Source organism: Eumetopias jubatus, unplaced genomic scaffold (assembly GCF_037043125.1).
Source record: "Eumetopias jubatus isolate StellerSeaLion01/CBP00866 unplaced genomic scaffold, mEumJub1_p1.0 scaffold_3, whole genome shotgun sequence".
NCBI lineage: Eukaryota > Metazoa > Chordata > Mammalia > Carnivora > Otariidae > Eumetopias > Eumetopias jubatus.
This window is the reverse complement of record NW_028274809.1, coordinates 194,602,043-194,626,322: the sequence shown is the minus strand read 5'-3', so window position 1 is coordinate 194,626,322 and position 24,280 is coordinate 194,602,043. Positions and strand designations below refer to the sequence as shown.

General features: G+C 44.5%; 1 protein-coding gene across 1 annotated transcript; it reads left to right on the top strand.

Annotated features, from left to right (window-relative positions):
• Positions 1-6,807: 6,807 nt before the first annotated feature.
• CHAMP1 (chromosome alignment maintaining phosphoprotein 1) lies at positions 6,808-20,439 on the top strand. The gene is made up of 3 exons (XM_028087313.2): positions 6,808-6,922; positions 11,545-11,665; positions 16,889-20,439. Exon 3 carries the CDS (start codon positions 16,943-16,945, stop codon positions 19,391-19,393), a length of 2,451 nt encoding a protein of 816 aa, XP_027943114.1. The 5' UTR covers positions 6,808-6,922; positions 11,545-11,665; positions 16,889-16,942; the 3' UTR covers positions 19,394-20,439.
• The last annotated feature ends 3,841 nt before the right edge of the window (positions 20,440-24,280 follow it).

Genomic DNA, 24,280 nt, shown 5'->3' with positions numbered 1-24,280 from the left:
TCTCAGCAATAGAACAGGACTGGCCCACTCCCAGGGAACCAATTCTCACAGGGAAGGATATCTTAAAATCCCACTCCTTGGAAATTCCAGCCATTAGGACAAAGTCACAGAATCCATGCCCAAACTTCAAAAAAGACAGGCATCTCACCAGCCAGATGCCGCAGATCACCACCCCTCTCACGAAGTAACTCCACAGTGGACACCAGATCTGTCCTCTTCCCAGGATTACAAGGGGCACCACATTCTTCCAATACTCCATGCTTAGAACAAGACCTTTTATTGTTCTTGTCAGTCCTGTGTGAGGGCTCAAAATGAGCCCTACAAAAGCTGGACACCATCTGGAGAGCACTCAGCCTCTCATGCCTACCCTAGCAGCCCCCTCCCCAACTTCTCTACCAACTACGAAATACTTGGAACAAGTCTGGCCATACTCCACCCAAGAGGCATATTCTCCATCTGTGAAATTACATACAGTGAAACAACACTGACCCCTTGCACCTTCTGAACCTAGGTAAACTGGAGATCCAGCTTGGCCAGGGCCGCAAGCCCCCTCTTACCTTGTGTGTTCCAGAACCGTTTCCACTTTGCTCATTCTCAGCTCTTGTCTCTGCAGAATACTTAATACTAAGCCAGCACCTGGGACCTACTCAATACTATAAATTAATAATCATTTCATCAACCTCCAGGCATCCCCACGCCATCCCTGCCAGCAGAGGTTCCTCTGCTTTGGGCACTTGGGAACGGAGCCCCATGGAGCCGTGCTCTATGTGGTGCAAAGGAGGAATGCTGCTCCCAGATTGTCCTGCCAGCTCTCCAGGAACGGGTTTTCAGTGGTATTCCAACTCTAACTTACCTTGTGATGGCACATCCACATGTCCACAACCCAATAGGAGTGGTATTAATTAAATGACCATGGAGGCCTTAGGTGACTTTAAAGTGCTTTCTGATTCATAAAATAAGATGATCAGTTGCAGTTTGGGAATTCACTGTAGTTTACATGGCACTGATGCTCAGACATGGAGGTGTGAATATGAGTGTATGAGTTTGAGTGTGTACTTGCTCTTTGTTAGCCACGGTAATTAAGTAGAATACACCTTCTTATGATTACAGAACTTTGATTTAATTGGTGCCAAACAGTCCAAGATGATCAAAAGCAGTAAATACTATGGCATCTATGCTTGTCATACTCTTTGCTTTCTTTTTAAAATCAATTTAGATTTCATTAAAATGCATCATGGTACCTCTTTTTCAGCAAACCAGTCAGAAAGATGTCCCTGAAAATATTTCCAAGAAGCCTTCCCCTCCTCTGCTGCCCTCTGGAATCAAGGATAGATCCACCTCAAGTAAGAAAATGTCTCCCAGAGCTTCAGCTGTGTCTTATCAGCTACAACTCAGCTATTTTCCAAGTTCCGTGTTCCCCTCTTCTCCATAGCGTTCCAAACCTCCTGAATGATGTACGTTTCTTCAATGGGGTGCTTTATTCCTGGGAAAACAGCAATCATGTGGTCACCTGGGTGCACTGGACAAATCCTGTGGCACTGAGGATGGCCCTGGGGTCCCCTATCATCCATGACACACTTCAAGGAGCCCCCACAGTCTGGAAGCCTTGCTTCCTGAGGAATAAGGAAAAAGCAGTGAACCAAAAGTTGTAAAGCCGAGCATTATACTGCAAACTTTGGTCCCAGAGTCTTGGTTTTGTGGTATCTTCTGTATTTTAAATTTTGAAAAGAAGCTGGTGGCCTTATCAAAGACAGCTATCTGATTTCTGTGGCAGAACAAACATCCATCTCCCTTAGGCCTTTTTCTGGACTGTTGAAATTTCCATTTGCCTCCAACTCATGGGACAGTAAGAAGTTATCTTTAGGGCGCCTGGGTGGCTCAGATGGTTAAGCGTCTGCCTTCGGCTCAGGTCATGGTCCCAGGGTCCTGGGATCGAGCCCCGCATTGGGCTCCTGCTTGGCGGGGAGCCTGCTTCTCCCTCTCCCACTCCCCCCTGCTTGTGTTCCCTCTCTCGCTGTGTGTCTCTCTCTGTCAAATAAATAAATAAAATCTTTAAAAAAAAAAAAGAAGTTATCTTTAATGTTGGTAAAGCCAGTGCTAACTGTCACAGTTGGACAACAAACTGAAAACAAGGCTGGTGGTCCAAATACGTATGTGAAGGTAAACGGATTCCACCCTTTTCACACATAAATCTCTCTGAAAGGCCCAGAGGCTGGCCTGAAGACAGAGAAGGGTGGCCTTCTGGCTACTCCAACCACTTGTTCACTTAAAATCCACTCTTGGTGACTGGAGAGCTTCCCAGCTAGTCAAAAATGCTATCACTACCCACCAGGGAAATTCAAATCAAAACCACAATGACATACCACCTCACACCCGTTAGAACGGCTAAAATTAACAAGACAGGAAACAGCAAATGTTGGCGAGGTTGTGGAAAAAGGGGAACCCTCCTACACTGTTGGTGGGAATGCAAGCTGGTACAGCCACTCTGGAAAACAGTATGGAGGTTCCTCAAGATGTTACAAATAGTGCTACCCTATGACCCAGCAATTGCACTATTAGGTATTTACCCCAAAGATACAGATGTAGTGAAAAGAAGGGGCACCTGCACCTCAAAGTTCATAGCAGCAATGTCCACAATAGCCAAACTGTGGAAGGAGCCAAGATGTCCATCGACAGATGAATGAATAAAGAAGTGGTTCATATATACAGTGGAAGGTTTCTCAGCCATCAGAAAGGATGAATACCCACCATTTGCATCAACATGGATGGAACTGGAGGGGATTATGCTAAGTGAAATAAGTCAAGCAGAGAAAGACAATTATCATATGGAACATAAGGAATACTGCAGAGGATCATAGGGGAAGGGAGGAAAAACTGGGAAGAAATCAGAGAGGGAGACAAACCACGAGAGACTCTGGACTCTGGGAAACAAACGGAGGGTTGTGGAAAGGGAGGTGGTGGGGAGGATGGTGTGGGTGGGTGATGGGTATTAAGGAGGCACATGTTGGGATGAGCACTGGGTGTTATACGCAAAGAATGAGTCATGGAACACTACATCAAAAACTAATGATGTACTATACGGTGGCTAACTGAACCTAATTAAAAAAAAAAAAAAAGAAAGGAACAGAAAAGCAGGAGTGCCCCAGTTTGCTCTATTCCCCCATATGGCATCTTTGCTGGGGTGAGACCCAGTTCTATCCCACCAGCTTACAGGGGGCTCCTACAGGTGCTCCGTCTTGTATCTAGGAGAAATGTGAGTGGAACGGTGGGTACCTGAACTTTTTGTTTTGAAGCTGGACAATGCTTATCCTTAATTACCCCCAAAGAACAAGCTACCATTCTTTTATAACAATACTAATATCAGTAACTTACATATTCTATGAGAAAGACAGAAAACCAGAGAGACCTAAATCTCGGCAGCCCTGTCGCTGAAATGAATCGAAGGACTAGTTGTCACCTCAGAGTGCGAAACACACCCACAGGTGCAGAGCAGTTCTCAGGAAGTAACCACAGTTACCATGTTAAGTGTCTATATTCATTTCTCAGTCATTTTTATGATGTTCCTTGAGATGTACCTTAATACTCTAGTGTGGATTGAAAATTTAGGTCTGCCTTTTTCTGACAAAAACTCTGTATGATTTTAGACCTTCAACTGACAAACTGCAGTGTTTGCAATAGTGATTCTGTGTAGGCTCCGAGTACGTACACAGGCTCAGCAGCATTATTTTTTAGAAACACATGACAACAATGCCCAGTGCCATTTCAGGAATGTTCACTAAGGACATCAAGGTGAGCAATTCCTGCTGTGATTTTAGTTCACCTGCCTCCATCTAGTATGAGTTGAGAAAACACCCAAACAAGTTAAGAAGTATGTGCTAAATAGGAGGCTTAAACTGGACTTTCAAAGTCTGTAAGGCCTAGTTTTAGTACAGGGTTTTATGAGGCTAATTTTTGCTCTCTTGGGTTACTTCAAGTTTAGGGCAATATACTGACATTCTAAAAGGCCAAGATTTCAATAAACAGGAGTTTATTTAAATCATTCATCTTTTTTAAAATTTATTTTTATTTGAGAGCGAAGAGAGCATGAGCAGGGTGGGGGGCAGAGCAAGAGAAGCAGACTCCCTGCTCAGTGATGCGGGGCTCGATCCCAGGACCCTGGGATCATGACCTGAGCCAAAGGCAGATGCTTCACCGACTGAGCCACCCAGGCACCCTTTGAATCATTCATATACCCTATAATAGATTTGTTTACATAATTTCAATCCAAAATAATGGCACAGGGTATTTTGCTTTTATGTTGTTGTTTATTTATAGAGAAAACCTCAATAAAACAGGCCCAATTACCGCCCTGTCACAATCTATATTTGGCTTCCAAGAGTTGCCCTATGCTAGAGGTTTGTTTGTTCACAGTTCTGATGAAGTAATCAACTCATTCTAACATTTGAGGAAAAAACAAAGTATAGCAGCCATTCAAATTCTGGCCTGCAGCCACTATGAACCTTGTTTGTGAAATTGGATTTCAAAACAGAACGTAAAAAGCTCCAAAGAAGCTTCTTAAAGAACAGAAACCCAGAACTCCAGTGCTCCAGAGGCATCCACACACTTGGCAACCACCTCCAGATCCCAGGGACTCCTGCCTGCAGAGAGCAAAGCTCAGAACAAGTATGTGTCTGCAAACTGATAGTTCACAAACTGATAGTTCACAAATCACCCCAGGACAGCTGAACTTCAGCAACTGAAGAAATAATAAACTGGTATCTTGCCACCAGTCTCAGGTCTCTAACCAGTTCCTAACTGGAAATTGTGTGCTGTGCATGACAAATTACACTACCTTCCAGGAGGAGGCCTTAGCAGTAACAAGAGGAGTAAGAGTTGAAAGTTATTTTGTAATACTGATACAGCAGCAACACTCAATTATTAGGAGACGTTTTAAAAAATACAGACATAAATGAGAAAAATAGCACTACATATATGCTCATACTGAATTTCACAACATAACTTCCTATTAAAGGTAACAATCTTGGGCGCCTGGGTGGCTCAGTTGGTTAAGCCACGGCCTTCGGCTCAGGTCATGATCCTGGAGTCCCGGGATCGAGTCCCACATCGGGCTCCCTGCTGAGCAGGGAGTCTGCTTCTCCCTCTGACCCTCCCCCCTCTCATGCTCTCTCTCATTCTCTCTCTCAAATAAATAAATAAATAAAATCTTTAAAAAAAGGTAACAATCTTGAAAGTTAATATGCAAAACGTGATGGTCAGAGAAAGGATCCTCTCGTTTCTACATTTAAAATTCGCAGCTTCAAGTGTAGATTGAATTTCTATCACTGTTTATTGGACATCTGTTTCTTCTCTCATAAATAAGCTGTTTGTGTGTTTTGCCTGTGTATTTAATGGGGTGTTCAACTGTCCTTTTTCATAAAGAGAGTTTTGTTAGGGGACAAGAGTTCATGTCACAGTTGAGACTTGGGAGCATGGGAAATGTTTGCCTAGGTAAAGGCTATTAAAGGAAATTTTCAACTTTTAACATTTGTGGGCCCTACTCCTAGCTCCCAGGGAAACTATACTTAACATTTACCAAGGTCAACATGAATTGGCAAAACCTCAAAGCATGGGCGCTATTTCTGCCCCGAGCACACACTGTACCTCTGCTGCGTTAAAGAAAATAACCAAAAAGGAGCACTCTGAACACAAAAGATAAGAAAAAGTAAGAAACTTCCCAGGTTGCCATAAGATTAAAGTCATACAGCCCTGCGTATATATACTAGGAACTTAAAGCCTGCAACTTTCTGAAATGTTCTTTGTCTAATCATTTGTAACTTTTTATGTAAAAAAATGTATATAAATCTATACCAAATGTTCCCTTACCAGAGCACTGTCTTCTTTGTGAAGATTGTGTATCCTGGGCAGCTGTCCTAATTTGGGCTCAAATAAAACTCTCTTAAGAATTTCTAAAAGGTTTGTTTCTTTTGCCTCGCAAGCCCAACGGTGCCCCCCCCCCCCCAGGAGTGAGTTCCTAAGTCTACCTGGCAGGTACACTCTTCAAGACCAGGCAGATGCCTCCATCCAGGAGTCCACGGAACATGGGTGAAAAAAATAACTGAAAGTTTTAAAATCTTTCATTATTAGGAGAGTTTTCTTCCGAAACTATTAAATCTAATCACAACTAATGGATCACTCTACTACACAAGTAAAAATCTGAAAATTCCCTAAAACGCGCCCGTTACTATCTAAGTATTAGAAGTCAGTGTGTTCTCAAAAATCAAAGAACACAGGGCCCTCAATTCCTCGTGAAAGTGAGGTGAGAACAAAGGGCAGACTGGCGATGCCTGCACTGAGGGGGAGCGGGTGCCGTCTGCACAGCCTGGGGGGCTGCTGGCCCACCCGCCACAGGTCCGCGCCGCATTCGCGGCCGCGAGTCTGCGACGCCGCGGCCCCTCCCCGCGCAGCACCATGCGGCCGGCCGCTCGAGGCCTGCGGGCCTGTTCACCAAGAACTCGGCAGAAGCAGGAAACAGAGCGGCCGCGCGAGCCCTCCCAAGCGGGACGACCGCTCTCAGCCCGTCCGCGGCAGTCAGAACAACAGGCACTGAAGACCGAGCCGTGGCCTGGGGGGCAGGACATGTCGTCACTTCCGGAGGCAGGGCGGGCCGCTCGACCCGCTGGCGCACTCCCGGCAGAGCGGCGCCCGGCGATCAGCGGCCTGATTGGGCCGCGCTGGAGGGCGCGGGACGCCAAACTCGCTTCCCATCAGCCCCCGCCCGCCCGTCCCGCGGCCGCGCGCACGCTCGCGCGCCCGTAGCCCGCGCCTGCGCCGCGCCGCCATTCGGGAGGCTGCCGCGCCGCAGGGCCTCGCGGAGCAGCCGGGGACCGCGAGCGCGGCTCCCGCCGTCCTTCGCGTGTGTGGACGCCGCCTCGGCCCATCATCGGTGAGAAGCGGGACGGGCGGGCAGGGGTGTCGCGCGGGCCGCGACGCCCCGCAGGCCGAGGCCCGAGGAGGCCCGCCCGGGGCGTGCACCGAAGAGCGGCCTGCGCCGGGTCTGCCGGCGGGGTGGGCCTCGGGGCGGGGGGCGAGCCCCGCATCGTCTGCGGGAGGCGGGAAGCACCGTGCGGGACACCACGGGGAGGTCGGGAGCTGGCTCCGCGCGGGAGGCGCTCGTTCCGCTTCAGTCCGGGACAGGGTTCTCACGGTCCCTCGTCGGCGTGGGCTTTTGTCATTGTTGCTGCTTAAAAACGAGCTGGGCAGCCCAGAGTGGGAGATACGGAATCCCGGAGTCGGCCAGGGGTTGGTGTCCAGCTTGTGTGAGGAGCCCCTGCCGCTCAGCGACAGAAGCAACCGGCTTACGAACGGGCAAGGGACTTAGTGGGTCTTCTCCACAGAAGGCACCCCGATGGCCCGTGAGCACATCGCAGGGTGCGCATCAGCCATCAGAGTTAAGGAGATAAAACCAGAGTGAGGTCCCACCTCACACCCACTGGGATGGCTGTGAGCAGAGGCAAATCACAGATGTTGGGGAGGGCGTGGGACAGGTGGCACTGCCGCGCGTGGCTGGCGGCCACGAAAAGTGCTGCAGCCACAGCGACTGTAGAAAAGGGTGTCGTGGTCCCTCCGATTTTAGCACAGAGTTACGTAGGACCCAGCAATTCCGCTCCTGGGTTTCGACTCCGAAGAGTCGAAAGCAGGGACTCAGATCATTGTACGGCAGTGCAACCGGCTTTGTTCAGAATAGCCGAGAGAGGAAGTACTCCAAGTATCTATCAACAGATGGACGGAAAGTAAATTGTGGTATATGCACAGTGGAATGGGATTCATCCTTAAAAAGGAATACAATTCTAATACATGCTGTGCGATAGACGTGGGAAGTGAAATAAGCCAGACACAGAGGGACAAACGTGTGATCCCACTCACTGGGACAGAAAATGGAATAGAGATTACCAGGGCTAGTGAGAGTGGGGGAATGGGGAGGTCTTGTTTAATGGGTACAGTTTCTGCTTGTGGTGATGGAAAGTTCTGGAAATGGATAATGGGTATGGTTGCACAGCATTGTGATATACTTAATGCCACTAAATTGTGCTTTTGAAAATTGTTAGGATGGTAAACTTCGCTGTATTTTGCCATAATTTTAAAAATGTATTGGGGCGGCGCCTGAGTGGCTCAGTTGGTTGAACCTGCGACTGGCGGTTTTGACTCAGGTCATGATCTTGGGGTGGTGGGATCAAGCCCCACATCGGGCTCTGTGCTCAGTATGGAGTCTCCTCGTCCCTCTCCTTTTCTCGCTCTCTCTCAAATAAATATGTAAAATCTTAAAAAAAAAAAAAAAGTCTGGGAAAAGGCAAAACCACAGAGACGGTAAAAAGACCAGTGTTTATGAGGAGCACAGGGAATGGTTCTGGCTGTGAAATTATTCTCTTCCATTGTGTAATGCTGGGTATGTGACACTGCATTTGTGGAAACCCATAGACTTGTATAACAGGTAGAGTGACCCCTAACTGAACTCTGCACTCTAGTAAATAATAATATATCAGTATTCCTCAGTTTTAACAAATGTACTAATACAGGATGTTAATAATAGGAGAAATTGTGTGCAGAGGAAGAAAGAAGGTAAATAAAGGTAGAGAACTTTGTTTTTTCTTTAACCTAAAACTAAAAAATAAAGTTTACTAATTTTTAATTAATTTTTAGGGGTGAAAAGCAATGCTAGTGGGTATACACTATTAGAACCCAATTAGCTTTAAAAATGCTGTCCGTATTGAGTTTTTTTTTTCCTTAAAGATTTTATTTGACACATAGAGACACAGCAAGAGAGGGAACACAAACAGGGGGAGTGGGAGATGGAGAAGCAGGCTCCCCGCTGAGCAGGGAGCCCGATGAGGGGCCCAATCCCAGGACCCTGGGATCACGACCTGAGCCGAAGGCAGACGCTTAACGACTGAGCCACCCAGGCGCCCCTTGAGTTTTGTTTTTAAAAGCTATGCATCAGAAAGTTTTTAAAGACAACCAGGTGTTAGACTTTAAGGAAGCTGTTGAATAGGAGATAGGTGTGATGTGATGTGGTGGACTGGCAAACCACTTGGAACTTTTTTTTAGGGACAGCATGTAGTCTGTAGAGGCAGAAAGTAGGATCGGAGAAACTTTTGTTAGTCTGGACAGTGTAGTTACTTTTATAGTTAGGCTTAGGAGCTCTGAAATTTAGGTGAGGGGGGGGATGCTAAAATCTTAAAAAAAATCCTCCCACTGGGAGGAATCTCAGTGTCTAGCTTCTGCCCAGGAGCTGAACTCTGGACTGACTCATTGTCGGAGCGTGCCCAATGGGAAAGACCTCATGGTATTTCAACAGAGATCCAGAATCAGGAAATCAGGATCTTCTGTTGCTTCCACTGACCTAACTGTTGTGATCTCAAGTACTTTTCTCCATCAGCATCAGTTTTCTGTTTAAAGTGGAGAGTTTGGACTCAAGTCCTCTGAGGATCCTTTCCTATACTGGCCATTGGCTTATAATTATGGAGGGCTCCTACCTGGCAAAGCAACTCATTCTAGTCCGTGATTGAGTAGTTTGTAAAACTTTATCTTGAGCTGGAATCTGTTTCCCTGCTAGCTTCCACTTGTTGCTTCTAGGACACATTACATATTATCCATAATTCCTCCACTTTTGAAGTTGGTCAGTTTCTGTACTCACAAAAGACACGTTTTTAAAGACTGCCTGCCATTGTGTGGTTGCTCGCTTTCTTCTGCATGTTGCCTAGTGTTATGAAATCAAAGTGTCCTTCCTGCCCAGAGCTGAAGACAGTGATCCATTGGGACATTCTCTCCAGCTCAGACTGTGGAATGCAGTTCTCTGTGGATTCATCTTACGGATTTTGCCCATTATACTGGCTTGTCAAGATCTTATAGATTCCAGTGCATTAGTTTAGTCAAGATATATTAGAAAGAACCTGGATAAATGGCAGAACTTTAATCTGGTCCTTTGTCAGATGCTGATTATTTGCTTCATCTTGAGCAAATTACTTAATGTCTAGGTTAGAATTTCCTCAGCTATAAATTGAAGTTTTAAAGTAGATGATCCCTGAGGTCTTTCTGCTCTAAATCCCAGTGATTTGAAAACTAGAGGGTGGCTCAGGTCACTTCTAGTTTTAAAATCCTGTGAATCTAAGATTAGGTCTCCAGTCTTCATGATGGGATGTTTTAGAGGTAATGAACAGATACTTTCTGAGCATATACCATGTGCCAGGGATGTGCAAGGGTTACAGGGGTGAATAGGTAGTCCCTGCCCTCTGAGAGCCAGACTCTGGTGGTACCAAAGAGTGATGGCTACACTGGAGGTGTGCACACAAAGAGGATTAGGGCCAAGGCGGCCATTATTTAAGAAGTATCTGCCTGAAGGATGGAGAAACTTGCCTGATGCCTGGGTAGCAAGATGGGGAGTATAAAGAAGAGTAAATGCTTGTGTGAAGGTCCAGAGGCTTAGTTTGTAGTGGAATTACAGCTGGGTCAGTATTTAGAGAATGTGGTCCAGTCAGGGGCCAGACAGATGGTGAAGAGCTTTATATGCCGTCGTTTTGTGTGCTGCAGGTGTTGGGGATACTTTGAGGAATTGTGAGCAGGCAAATGCCATTAGGTTTCTGTGTTTGGAACATGACTGGAAACTGTATGGTGAGTGGATTGCAAGGAAGTGAGACTGCAGGCAGGGAGAGCACAGCTCTCAGAAATTCAGCAATTGACCACGGGGAGAGAAATGTGCGGGAATTTAACAGCAGAAATGTGTTGTGAGCTATTACCTAGCTTGTTCGTGACCAGTTTTCTTCCTTTCTATTCAAGTCGACAACTTACCCAGACCCTGATACTCTCTTTGAAATCCACCCGAGGGGCGCCTGGGTGGCTCAGTCGTTGGGCATCTGCCTTCGGCTCGGGTCATGATCCCGGGGTCCCGGGATCGAGTCCCGCATCGGGGGTCCCTGCTCCATGGGGAGCCTGCTTCTCCCTCTCCCACTCCCCCGGTTTGTGTTCCCTCTCTCTCTCTGTCAAATGAATAAATAAAATCTTAAAAAAAAAAAGAAATCCACTTGAGAAGAGGCCCGAGCAGTCACTGAAGCACCACTGTCCTTCCTTGTCCCCCGAAGCCTCTTACTTCTTTGCCCCTTTGTCCTGTTGATTATCTTGTCCCTTCCTCACTGCCTGGTACTTTGCTGCTCTGCGGTGTAGTGTGGATAAGGGACAAAACATGAGCTGCTCCTGTAGTCTGTGGTCACAGCAGCGGTCTGCTGAGTGCTGTCCTGTCAGCTCAAGTGAGATGGTGGGTTCAGGAGTGCTGTGGTTGTAGACAAGGGCGTTAGTTCCATAGTGGATTTTAAAGTAGAATTAGATGTGGGTGGTGTCATGGGTAGTATCCGTGGTCATCTTTGGTATTATTACATTAAAGCAAATGGATTGGACCCCTGTCACTTGCAGGGAGCAGGACAGCAAGAGAAATAGGCAGAATTCTTTTACAGGGCCACAGATTATCACAGAAATGTAGTTTTGATTACACTTCCTTTCTTTTTTTTTTTTTTCCAGGTCAACTCTCATCTTTGTTCTTCATGTACTACAGGCTATTTTCTGTAGTTAACTCAGAAGCCATGTAGACTTGTCTGCCCTTTGAAGACATACTTTTCAAGATTTCTAGGAAGATAAGCTGGTAAGTCTACCAGAGAAAAGCCTGTTGGTCTTTATTTCTTACCTGCTCTAAACGTACTTGTCCTGGATTTATAGTGTTATTCTACCAGTTTTACTTTGCATATGTTTTGTTTGCCTTTTAATGTTTAGGAGAATATATTTAAGATACGAACATTTTTGAAAAGTGCTTAAGGAAAATCTATAAAAGCATATACGCTCATACATAATGGTGCATGAATGTGTGCTAGATATGCATATATATGGTAGGGTTTGAGAAGTGATTTTTGTACAATTCTTTTTCTTTTCTTTTTTTTAAGTAAGAAGTTACTAGGGTATGATAATGAGGCTTGGGAGTAGGCAGGTTTGGGTAGACTGGCCAGAAGAGTTGGTGATAGGAAGAGGAAATAGGGAGGGGCAGGTGGGAGATAGAGGGAACATATGAGGAGCCATGGGGTTTAGCACAGACTGAGAGGGAACAGGATGGTTGAGGAACTGATTGAGTGGCACTAGATGAAGGGTGGGAGAGGTGACGATTTAACAGACAGCAATTAAGGACAAAAGGGAGTAGTCCAACCTGAGAAGCTGAGGTGGCTGGAGGCCATGGAGGCAAAAGCAGCAGGAATTAGGCTAAGTGGTATTCATCAAAGATAGAGTAATTTACAGGAGCAGCTGTAAAATGTAGGGTTAGTGTAGAATTTCCAGAGAGGCAAGAAACAGAGGTACAGCCAATGGAAAGTAGGAATAAGGAGAAACAGTGGTAGAGCTTTGCCTATCGAAAGGAACCACAACACTTGAGTAGGAGTTGGGATAGAGGGTGTGGCTGAAGAGGAGACCAGGTTTCCACTTGTTGCACTGTGTTAGAGATGTCAATTTTGGGGGCACCTGCGTGGCTCACTCGGTTAAGTTTCTGCTTTCGGCTCAGGTCATGATCCCGGGGTCCTGGGATCGAGCCCCACATGGGACTCCCTGTTTGGGGGGGAGCCTGCTCCTCCCTCTCCCACTCCCCCTGCTTGTGTACCCTCTCTTGCTGTGTCTCTCTCTGTCAAATAAATAAATAAAATCTTTAAAAAAAAAATAGAGATGTTGATTTTTTATTTGGTAAGTAAGTTTGTGGAAGCATTTTTTAAAAACCTTCCTGATAGAATAGTGTGCTCAGTAATTTCTGTGGGAGTAGAAGAAAATGCTTTACCCTTACAGTTCATAATCTGATCCCTGTATTACACACTTACTGGGCTTATTGATAACCTCTATTTTATGAGTTATTGGTAAAAAGCCGATGAGTTAACATACAGGAAATGAAGAAAGTTGTTTTGTTGATAGGGCTATAAATTAGGCATAGAGAGGAGAGAGGTCACTAAGTAAGATACTTTCTCCTACTGTACACCAGTTTCTTTTTTTTTAAGATTGTATTTATTTATTTGACAGAGAGAGAGAGTATAAACGGGGAGTGGCAGGGCGAGGGAGAAGCAGCCTCCCGCTGAGCAGAGAGCCCAGCATGGGGCTCAATCCCAGGACCCTGGCAGACACTTAATTGAGCCACTCAGGCACCCCTGTACACCGGTTTCTTGAGAAGATGGGAAAAGTCTCCGAGTTAACAGTTTGTTTAAGCTTAAGAAACTCAAATTGTGAAAGTACAGAGCCTCTCTTCCTGTCATGAGTAGGGTTAGGGTTAGGGGCTACCCTTGTAGTTTCTAATATTATAATCATAGCTGACACTGAGGGCTCACCATGAGATACTGTTCCAAGTATGCTAACACAATATTAACATCCATTGTAGAGTCCAGGAAACTGAAGCATAGAAAGGTTCAGCAACTTAACAAAGCCATATAGTGGAACCAGGACTCACTCAAATCCAGCAAGCCTGAGGTCTTAACCTCTGTGTTGTAATATATTTGATATAGGGCTCATTATAATATAATGATGTGGTTTAATATGTAATGTCCCCCTTATTTAATGTGAACATCCCTTGACTGTTCATCATGGCCACTTACGGCCAGATGGGGATATTGAGATACCACTGCCTTTTCTTTTAACATTCTTCTAGTTTTATGAGACATTGGGTCTGAGGTGGATTGTTAACCTACACATTCTTTCTGCATGTTTTCTTCATTATGTTTGTGAGTTGAAGATTCTTTTCAGAGATTTTTTCTTCAGTACTAAGTGATTATATTCTTTTTTTAGCCCATTTGGCCCTAAAAACAATTTTCTTTTTTTTTTTTTTAAAGATTTTATTTATTTGAGAGAGAGAGAATGAGAGATAGAGAGCATGAGAGGGAAGAGGTTCAGAGGGAGAAGCAGACTCCCTGCTGAGCAGGGAGCCCGATGTGGGACTCGATCCCGGGACTCGAGGATCATGACCTGAGCCGACGGCAGTCGCTTAACCAACTGAGCCACCCAGGTGCCCTAAAAACAATTTTCTAAAAGCCAGGATAGTTGCAGGGTAATTCAGAAGGGGCTAATACTTTCTGAAAAGCACTTGTTTGTTTCAACTGTCCTGTCACCTTTTTAAATTTAGACCACTCGCCCAAAATGCAAATGATATACTAATGATATGGGTGATAGAAAACAATGTCAGTAATAACATCTTCAAAACAAGTTATCAAAATTAGAAATGTTAAGTTTTTTAAGTTAATGTTTTTAAATTACTATTTTTTTAAAGATTTTATTTATTCATTTGACAGAGACACAGCGAGAGAAGGAACACAAGCAGGGGGAATGGGAGAGGGAGAAGCAGGGATTGTGAACTGAGCTGAAGGCAGAAGCTCAACGACTGAGCCACCCAGGCGCCTCTGTTTTTAAAATTACTAAAGGGGGAGAGACTCAATATAAATAAGCGTCTCTAATCTGTACTGTATTTTGAGGAACAGTAACGTGGAAGGAATACGTTTTGACCCAGTAATTACTATTAGCACAGAACACATTGCATGCTTTTGGTGGTAGCTGATACTTTTGGTAAAGGATGGGACATAATTTAATGAGAAAAGACTTTGTGATTCACTTGGATAAACTCACTGTGTATGTTACAGAATCTCTTTTAGCAGTTGTTGAGTTCCCATGCTGAGAAGAGCATACCAGATGGAACCGGTAGAGAATAGAATAGAGTCCAGAGGCACCTGGCTGGCTCAGTTGGAAGAGTGTACAACTCTTGATCTTGGGGTCATGAGTTCGAGCCCCATGTTGGGGATAGAGATTGCCAAAAAAATAAAAAAATAAAGAGAGTCCAGAATGGATTCATAAACACAAAATTTAGTAAATGGTAGATGGAACATTACATAGCAGTGAGGAAAAGGGTTGGAGAGACAACTGTCCATTTGGGGTGAAACACAGGCTGAATCCCTATCTTTTTACCAGATAGAGTAAAAAATACAAATGTAAAGGGGCACGTGGGTGGCTCAGTTGGTTAAGTGTCTGACTCTTGGTTTTGGCTCAGGTCATGATCCCAGCATTGTGAGATGGGGCCCCGAGTGGAGCTCTGCCACCCTGGGCATGGAGCCTGCTTAAGGTTCTCGTTCCCTCTGCCCCCCACCAAAAACTACAAATTGTAAAAAGAATGAAATCCTCAAAATCATAGGAAAAAAATATTGACTGCTTTAAAAAGTAATGGAGTGGGAAAGCATAGTTTATAACAATCATAAGGAAAACACCTTAAACCAGTTGTGTGTGAAAAAAAGCACATATATATGTACACATACATACCATAAAGTCAAGAGACATGATAAACTAGGAAAATACTTTCAGTAAAGGGTTGACTTCTTTTATGCAGACTATTTACAAATAATTAAATGGACAAGGCACATCCTACAGAAGAAATACACATGGCTAATCAACAAGGGAAAATGTTCACTCTTTCTCATTAAAGAAAAGCACCTTAAAACAATGCTGAGACTCCAGTTCTTACCCGAGAAGTAGCAAAGATAGAAGTTTAATAATGCTCATTATTGATGAGGGAGTTGGGGAATTGTCCCTGGTATATACACTTTTGGTTGGTATGTCATAGTACTGGAATTTTTTGAGAGTTTCATGAAATTTATCAATTTTAAATGTAAATTGCCTTTGAACCAGGTAATTCACTTCTAGGAATTTTCCCTTCAGAAGTACCCTCATATTCAAGATATGCACAAGGAAATTTAGTGCTTATTCTCTAAATAAGTAGAAACACAGAACTCTCTGATTAGAAACACGTAAACTTGGCCTACTTTGGTTTCTAGAATCACCGAAACCTCCTCTTCTCGCCCTGAAGCCTCAGGAGCCTGGTCTTCTTCTGAGCCACCTTCTCTTCCTTAAATGAAAGCAAGTTGCAGATCAGTGTGTTTAATATCCCATTGGTGTAGGATGTGTTTGTGGGAGATTGTGTGTACATAGAACAAGTGATACTGTGTAAATATGTTCTGCATGACTGCATTTTTAACTGTGAGCTCCTGGTACTTTTCACCACCCTAGAAGACTTGCTTAAACTTCTAAAAAGTCATAATTACTGGCAAGCAAGTTCATGCCTCACGTGTCCTCTATCTGAATTGCCCTTTGCTAGGCCAACTCCTTTACATCATTCAGGATCTACGCGCGTCTTTCCTTGACAGCCTTCTCTGCGTTCACACTTGGCTTTGCACCTAACGTAAGCACCATAGTACAAGACATCTCTTTAAACCCAAGTGCCTAGAAAAACGGCACAGAAAATAATTATTTTATTAAATGAATGAATAAAATACTTGATATTAGGATGGATAAAACATTACAAAATGTGTTGATATTTTTAAAAAGCCATCTTTTCATAATTTTAGTTTAACAAATGCTCTCTGAAGTGGAGCTAGTTTCTTGCTCAGCCTTAAACTACCTAGCTTTACTTTTGGTGTTGTCTGAGCTTAATCTGCCGATAGCTTGTTGATTCCGGGTTTCAGAGTCAAGATAGAAGGCACATGCTACGTGATTCTGGGGTCAGGTTTGGATCACTGTTATAACCTGGGTGAGGCACTTCTTTGAACCTTTTTCTTCATCTACTAATGAAAATAATACTGAGTCATAGTGTTAGGAGGATTACGTGAGGTGATACCTCTAAAAGTAGCAGTTCCTGGGGCTCAGTTAAAAATTAGTTCCATCTATCTTTTCTCTTCAAAATCTTTATTGAGGTATTATCTGATAAATGCACGTCATTCCAGACTTAAAATTATGCAGTTATGGAATGGATGGAGAACAGCACTTTATTCAAAATTATGTCCCCTGAAAATAATTAATTTCTACTTTATTGCAGCACTGTTGAGAGTTTTTACAGAATATAATCGTGTGTGTTGTGACAGAGAGAGAAATGGAAGTGTTCCAGGAACTCCGTAAACCGTCATCACGTTTGGAGTGTGACCACTGCAGTTTCCGAGGCACGGATTATGAAAACGTGCAAATTCACATGGGCACCATCCATCCAGAATTTTGTGATGAAATGGATGCTGGTGGGTTAGGTAAAATGATATTTTACCAGAAAAGTGCAAAGCTATTCCACTGCCATAAGTGCTTCTTCACCAGCAAGATGTACTCTAATGTGTACTATCACATCACATCCAAACATGCAGGCCCAGAGAAGTGGAATGAGAAACCAAAAAATCAGCTAAGCAAAGAAACAGATCCTGGGAAAAGCCCTCCTCTTCCTGATCACCAGAAAATACCCTCTAATTCAGCAGAACTCCCAAAACCCATACCTGCCCTTTCTGTAGAAACACAGAAACTTGGCCCAGTTTTGTCTCCAGAATCACCAAAACCTACACCTCTCACTTCCCTGGAGCCTCAGAAGCCTGGCCCTGTTGTTTCTCCTGAGCCACAGACACCTTCTCTTCCTTCTCCTGAGCCTCCAAAATCTGCCTCTATTTCTTCTCCTGAACTTCCAAAACCAGTCCCTATTGTTTCTGAGTCTCAGAAACCAGTCCCTATTCCTTCTCCAGAACCACAGAAACTTGCCCCTATATCTCCTGAGCCAGTAAAGGCCACTCTTACTAATACTAAACCCCAGAAACACTCCCATTTCCCAGAAACATTGGGGCCACCTTCAGGCTCATCTCCAGAGTCACCAGTTTTGGCGGCTTCCCCTGAACCTTGGGGTCCATCCCCAACTGCATCTCCAGAGTCTCGGAAACCAGCCCGGACTATCTCCCCTGAGCCAAGGAAGCCATCCCCCTCGGAGTCTCCTGAACCTTGGAAGCCATTCCCTGCTGTCTCCCCAGAGCCCAGAAGACCAGCCCCGGCTGTGTCACCAGGTTCTTGGAAGCCAGGGCCACCTGGGTCCCCAAGGTCTTGGAAGTCGAGTCCTTCGGCGTCATCGGGACCTTGGAAGCCGGCTAAACCTGCTCCATCTGTGTCTCCTGGTCCTTGGAAGCCAATTCCTTCGATCTCACCTGGGCCATGGAAACCAACTTCCTCTGTGTCCCCCGCATCCTGGAAGTCATCGTCGGTCTCACCTGGTTCCTGGAAGTCTCCCCCTGCGTCTCCTGAGTCGTGGAAGTCTGGCCCACCAGAACTCCGAAAGACAACTCCCACCTTGTCACCTGAACATTGGAAGACGGTTCCCTCAGTGTCCCCTGAGCTTCGTAAAGCAGGACCTCCCTTGTCTCCTGAGCTTCGCAAACCAGGCCCACCATTGTCCCCAGAGATCCGCAGTCCAGCGGGATCTCCAGAGCTCAGAAAACCTTCAGGGTCTCCAGAGCTTTGGAAGCTTTCTCCTGATCAGCGAAAAACTTCCCCTGCTTCACTTGATTTTCCCGAGTCCCAGAAAAGTTCCCGTGGTGGTTCCCCTGATCTCTGGAAGTCTTCCTTTTTTATTGAACCTCGGAAACCTTCTGGACCATCTGAGTCCCCTAAGGCAGCCTCCGATATCTGGAAGCCTGTTCTCTCTCTTGATACCGAACCTAGAAAACCTGCCCTGTTTTCTGAGCCCACCAAAACAGCCCCTCCAGCTTCTCCTGAACCACGAAAACGTGCTCTTTTTCCAGAGCCCCGGAAACATGCCCTTTTCCCTGAACTTCCCAAATCTGCTATCTTTTCAGAATCTCAGAAGGCAGTTGAGCTTGGTGATGAACTACAGACAGATGCCATAGATGATCAAAAGTGTGATATTTTGGTTCAGGAAGAACTACTAGCTACACCTAAGAAACTCTTGGAAGACACTTTATTTCCTTCCTCAAAGAAGCTCAAGAAAGACAACCAAGAGAACTCAGATGCTGAGCTTAGTAGCAGTGAGTATATAAAAGCAGATTTAGATGTGATAGACAGCAAGGGCCAAGAATCAAGCAGTGATCAAGAGCAGGTTGATGTAGAATCTATTGATTTTAGTAAAGAGAACAAAGTGGACATGACTAGTCCAGAGCAGTCAAAAAATGTGTTGCAATTTACTGAAGAGAAAGAGGCTTTTATCTCTGAGGAAGAGATTGCGAAGTATATGAAGCGTGGAAAAGGAAAGTATTATTGCAAAATTTGTTGCTGTCGAGCTATGAAAAAAGGTGCGGTTTTGCATCATTTGGTTAATAAGCATAATGTTCATAGCCCTTACAAATGTACAATTTGTGGAAAGGCTTTTCTTTTGGAATCTCTCCTTAAAAATCATGTAGCAGCCCATGGGCAGAGTTTACTTAAGTGTCCACGTTGTAATTTTGAATCAAATTTCCCAAGAGGCTTTAAGAAACATTTAACTCACTGTCAAAGCCGACATAATGAGGAAGCAAATAAAAAGCTAATGGAAGCTCTTGAACAGCCCCTGGAGGAGCAGCACATTTGATTTTTACACATGGTGTGGATATATGATCTACAAAGTTGTTTGTTGAAACTGTGTAAAGCATAGTTAAATAGTGTAGGTCGGTCAGTAGATGTTGTGTATGGTGTACTGTGTTGTCTCAGTAGTGTTACAAAGAATAAGCATTTGGTTCTTTTTTTCATGGTCTCCGTTTATGTGGCTATCTTGTAAGTCAATAAATTCGTGGCTATATTCCAGATGGGTAAAATTTCTGTGATTTCTTTTAAATATATTTGAATAATACGAAGATGTAGGTGGTCCACTTATCAAGAGCAAGTTGTACTCAATTTCAAACATCTAGTCAAAGTGTATCTTTTTTTGTGAAACTAACTTCAGACAATGGAAATTAATAGTTGGAATGTTTAAGAATTAGGCATGAAAAATTTGGGAAATTTTTTTCTCTTTCCTTAAATGTATTTTTAGATCATAAAAGGTATTTTGAAGTTCCTATTTGGTCATATAAAGTTAGTTTATTTATAAATCTTGAGCAGCTCTACATGTTTATTAGCTTTTACGTCATGGAAAATTGGTCTCAGGGTTGCTGATTTTCTGCTAAATAGATGTTGAATAAGTTTTAAAAGGTTTGCAGCCTTCTCTAGGAAACTGGGAAAGATGAGTGTGACTTAGGTCTTGTCCTTAGTTGTTTCCTTCTGAGTCTTCCATTCTGCACCGCCTTCCCCACCCCACCCCACCCCACCCCACCCCCAGGTCTGTCTCTTCTCTTCCCTGTGAGCTCACACCAATAGATGATCCTTGACTGCCAAATGTGTCAGAACTGCACTTCCTGCTCCTGGGCCTCACTCGCCACCTAGGGGGTTCAGACCTGGTAATGAGTAGGAACTGAGAGTCTTCCAGATTCACAGTAGAAAATTTTGTAAGTAGACATCTCTGTTTGAGAGTACGTCAATTGTATGTTTTCCACAGTTGTTACTGTAAATACCTTGTGCCTGTTCGTGGATTATTTTGTTCTAAAATATTTTGTCAAATGTGTATCAACCAAATTAAAAACAAAGGCTTTCATGTCAGTAGCATCCTCATGTGTGTTTTCTTTTGTGTAATTTTCATTGTATGATACCCAGGTACCATGATTTTTTTCCTGTTCCCCCTGTTCTCAGTATGCTAATTTTCCCATTTTCCCAGCATTTTCTAAGCTGTGTTTTCTCAGTTCTGTGGTCAGGTAAGTGAGGGAAACGCTACACTCAACAGTGCTCCTTGTGGAAGATCCACATCCTGGCTGACTTGTGTAAAAACAGTGTAAAGCATTTAGTGACATAAGGATTCTCCTGTGCAGCCAAGGGTTGAGAGACTTTTTTTTTTTTTTTTTTTAAGATTTTACTTATTTGACAGAGACACCAAGAGAGGGAACACAAGCAGAGAGTGGGAGAGGGAGAAGCAGGCTTCCCGCTGAGCAGGGAGCCCAATGTGGGGCTTGATCCCAGGACCCTGGGATCATGACCTGAGCCAAAGGCAGACGCTTAACTGACTGAGCCACCCAGGCGCCCGAGAGACTATCTTTAATTAAGCTGTTCCCAGACATTTTTGAGCAGCGAGCACTTTTTTTATCATAGCATCTAAATTAATATGCCAATTGAGAAGACTTCGTGTTTATAGAATCCTGGGAAGCTCTTAGTGTTTATAGCATTCTGGGAGGATCTTACAGGCTCCAGGTCTCACCTCTGGTGAGTAGTTGATGCTGTTGTCCGTTTACACTGGGCCCCTTGAGAACAAGCTTCCGGTACTGGAGTTGCCTTCTAGGTATCTAAGGATACCTTAGATAAGACAGTGGTCTTGTTCTCATCTATACTGACTCAATTAAAATTATGACTGGAAAAGACAAAGGTGTGCAGCACCCAGAAACCCTTTTGAAGCCTGGTCTCAAACCAACTGTTTTGTTTAACAGATTTTTTCCTTAGGACTTTACACTCCTGGTGCAAACTTCTCACAGAATCCTTCCTAGACTTTTGCTCAAGGTGGAGCCAACTAGTTCCCATGACTTGCCATCTTATGTGGGTTTTTTCATAATACAGAGGATATTATGCTAAAGTAGGAGATGCACGAATACCTTTGGCCTTTGGCTAAGCCACTGTGTTCTTGGTTCACCTCACTTACGGCTTTCCACTTTTTTCTCATTTTACCTCAGGATCAGGATAACCTAATACCCCCCTTTTTTTTAACCTTGGCAATTTTGCCTCCTGTACAGTAGCATCCCTCTACTCAATGTGACCCTGTCTACATTTTCATTTTCCCATTTATCTATGTAATTGCAACTATTTTAAATGAACTCAATCCAATGATTTTTATATAATATGAAAAATTACTGTACCATCTTTCAACATTCATGGACCTGACACTAATATATTTTAGGTGACCTATTGACTTCTCATTAATTGGACTCTTCAGTACCTGAACTGGGATGTGTCTGTAGCAGATACTGCTTTTGTTTTGTTTTTTAAGACTTTTTAAATATTTTTAAGTAATGTCTACTCCCAATTGTGGGGCTTGAATCCACATCTCCAAGATCTAGAGTCTCATGCTTTGCCAGTTGGGCCAACCAGGCACCACCCTCCTTTTGTTTTTAATATTGGTGTGGATTCTACAGCTTTGTCTTAGATGAAAACAGAAGGATGCTTACCAAGTAAGATCTGCAAACATCCCCAAATGAAGGGCATCTTTTAAGCTGCGTTACATCCCTAGACCTTAAACACCCTGAAATTATCCCCTTTTCTCAGTCTAGCTGTTTCTGTCGAGTAATTTTGAGTATGCAGTGTTAGTTTCCTATTGCTGCCATAACAACATGAAATTCAGTTGCTTACAACACAGATATGTTTTCTTACATTTCTGTAGTTCACTGGGCTAAAGTCACGGGTGTCAGCAGGGCTGCCTTCTTTCCTGGAGGCACTAGAAGAGCGTCCGTTCCCTTGCCTTTACATTTTCTATTGGCTCCTGCTTCCCTCTTCCATGTAAAGACCCTTGTGTTTACATTAGGCGACCCAGATAATCTAAGCTGATCTCCCAGTTTTAAAGTCAGCTGGTGAGAAGCTCTAAATCTCCTTTGCCATACAAACTGCCATAGTCGTAGGGCCTGGCATCTTTTGGGGCCACTCTGCCTACCAGACCTGGGCTTGAAATTTGGGGTTTTGATTTCTCTGCTTGGCCTATTGCAAGGTAGCTTTCCTCAGCAGTGTGGTTACCTCCTCACTGGTCTAGGCCCTCGTCACTGTGTATGTCTGTTAGTAAACTGCCTGTAGTGTTGGGACTGTGTCAACCCCCACTCACCCTTTACACACTGAAATCAGGTCTCCACAAGACTGATTTTATGTTGCATATTTAAGGTCTTCCATTGGCAAACCATACCTTACTCAAGCAACCTTCCAACCCCACTCTGCTCATTGTTTTTTTCTTCCCCAAGAAAATGCTCCATTTCCTATTAAAACTGCTACCCTGGGGCGCCTGGGTGACTCAGCTGGTGAAGCGTCTGCCTTCGGCTCAGGTCATGATCTCAGGGTCCTGGTATCGAGACCCAAGTCTGGCTCCCTGCTCAGTGGTGAGCCTGCTTCTCCCTCTCCTTCTGCCTGCCGTTACCCCCTGCTCGTGCCCTCTCTCCCTCTCTCACAAATCTTAAAAAAAAAAAAAAAAAAAAAAAAAAATTTAAAACAACTGCTACTCTCACAGCCTGGCACAGTTCTCTCCACTTTCCAGGGCTACTCTTGCCAAACTGCTTTTTATTTTATGAATTGGAGAAAGAAGAGACAAACCTCTAAGACTGAATTGGGCCTCATTTAGTGTTGACTCAGTGCAGGAGTGCTACATTTTCATTACAAGTTCTCCAGACTAAAACTGAACAAACTGTTGGAATAACAAAAGATGATTTAACACTTCTGATCCTGACCAATTTGTGGCTTAGCTGGTTTGAGCGTAATGTTAACTTTTTGCTTCTATCACTAGCTGATCTCTTGCAAGTGCTTGCCATGGGCCAACAAGAGGACTAGATGAAATGCATGGAAGCCTCATAAATTCTTGATTTGTATAAATGGAAGAGTTAGTTCTAAGGTCAAGTGAACAAAAATTTTATTTGAATCAAAAACAGAGAACCCTGGCCCCTCAATCAGTTCCCAGACTTGAGCCAGTTTACAAACCCAGAACTCCTTGGATGCAGGGGAGGCGTGGTCCCCTTGAGTGAGAACCCAAGTACACTGCCAAAAAATTTAGAGTTAGCCTTTCTCCCAACCTTCACCCGAGGGACTGATGGCCTTGGAGCAGCGCAGCTGGAGAGGAAACAGACCGTCAGGAGTGCATGGACGCTGATCCCAGGAGATCCCAGGCGTCACTGTGGCCCCTCCAGTCCAAGCAGGGTTCACGCAGGTCAGGTGCCTGGCGTGTTAGGTCTGTCTCACAGCTGGTTCTGTGGGCCCCCAAGCCATCCCGTGGCTATTGCCCCAGCTCGGGAAGTATCTAATTACAGTAGCTATTCTCCGGAACTGTCAGTACCCCCGCATGGGTTCCCTACCTGTGGGGTGAGAGCTATTACAGTGGAAGAGATCGGCTGAAAGCCACTGGTAAATCCAAGGCAGTCAGGCAGTGAGGATTCTGGAAAGATGGTGGAGCAGGAAGCACCAGGAATCTGTCCCCCAGGGAGGCCACAATTGCACTGGCAGAACCTGTCTGATGTAACTATTTGGAACTCAAGTCTGCTGAAGGCTTGCAGCTTGCCGGGGAAAGCTCGGACAGTACATTTTAGCTCTTCACAGTGGCAGCTACCCATCCCCACCCCCACCATGGGAGCATCCTGCACACAACTTACAGGAGCTAGGATGGGTAAAAAGGACCCTGTCTTCCCAGTATTGGGTATCTGTGCTTTGCTGATTGCTAGTT

What these genes read in the sequence shown, in the direction of transcription:
- CHAMP1 (XM_028087313.2), top strand. Translation starts at nt 16,943, where the DNA reads ATGGAAGTGTTCCAGGAACTCCGTAAACCGTCATCACGTTTGGAGTGT.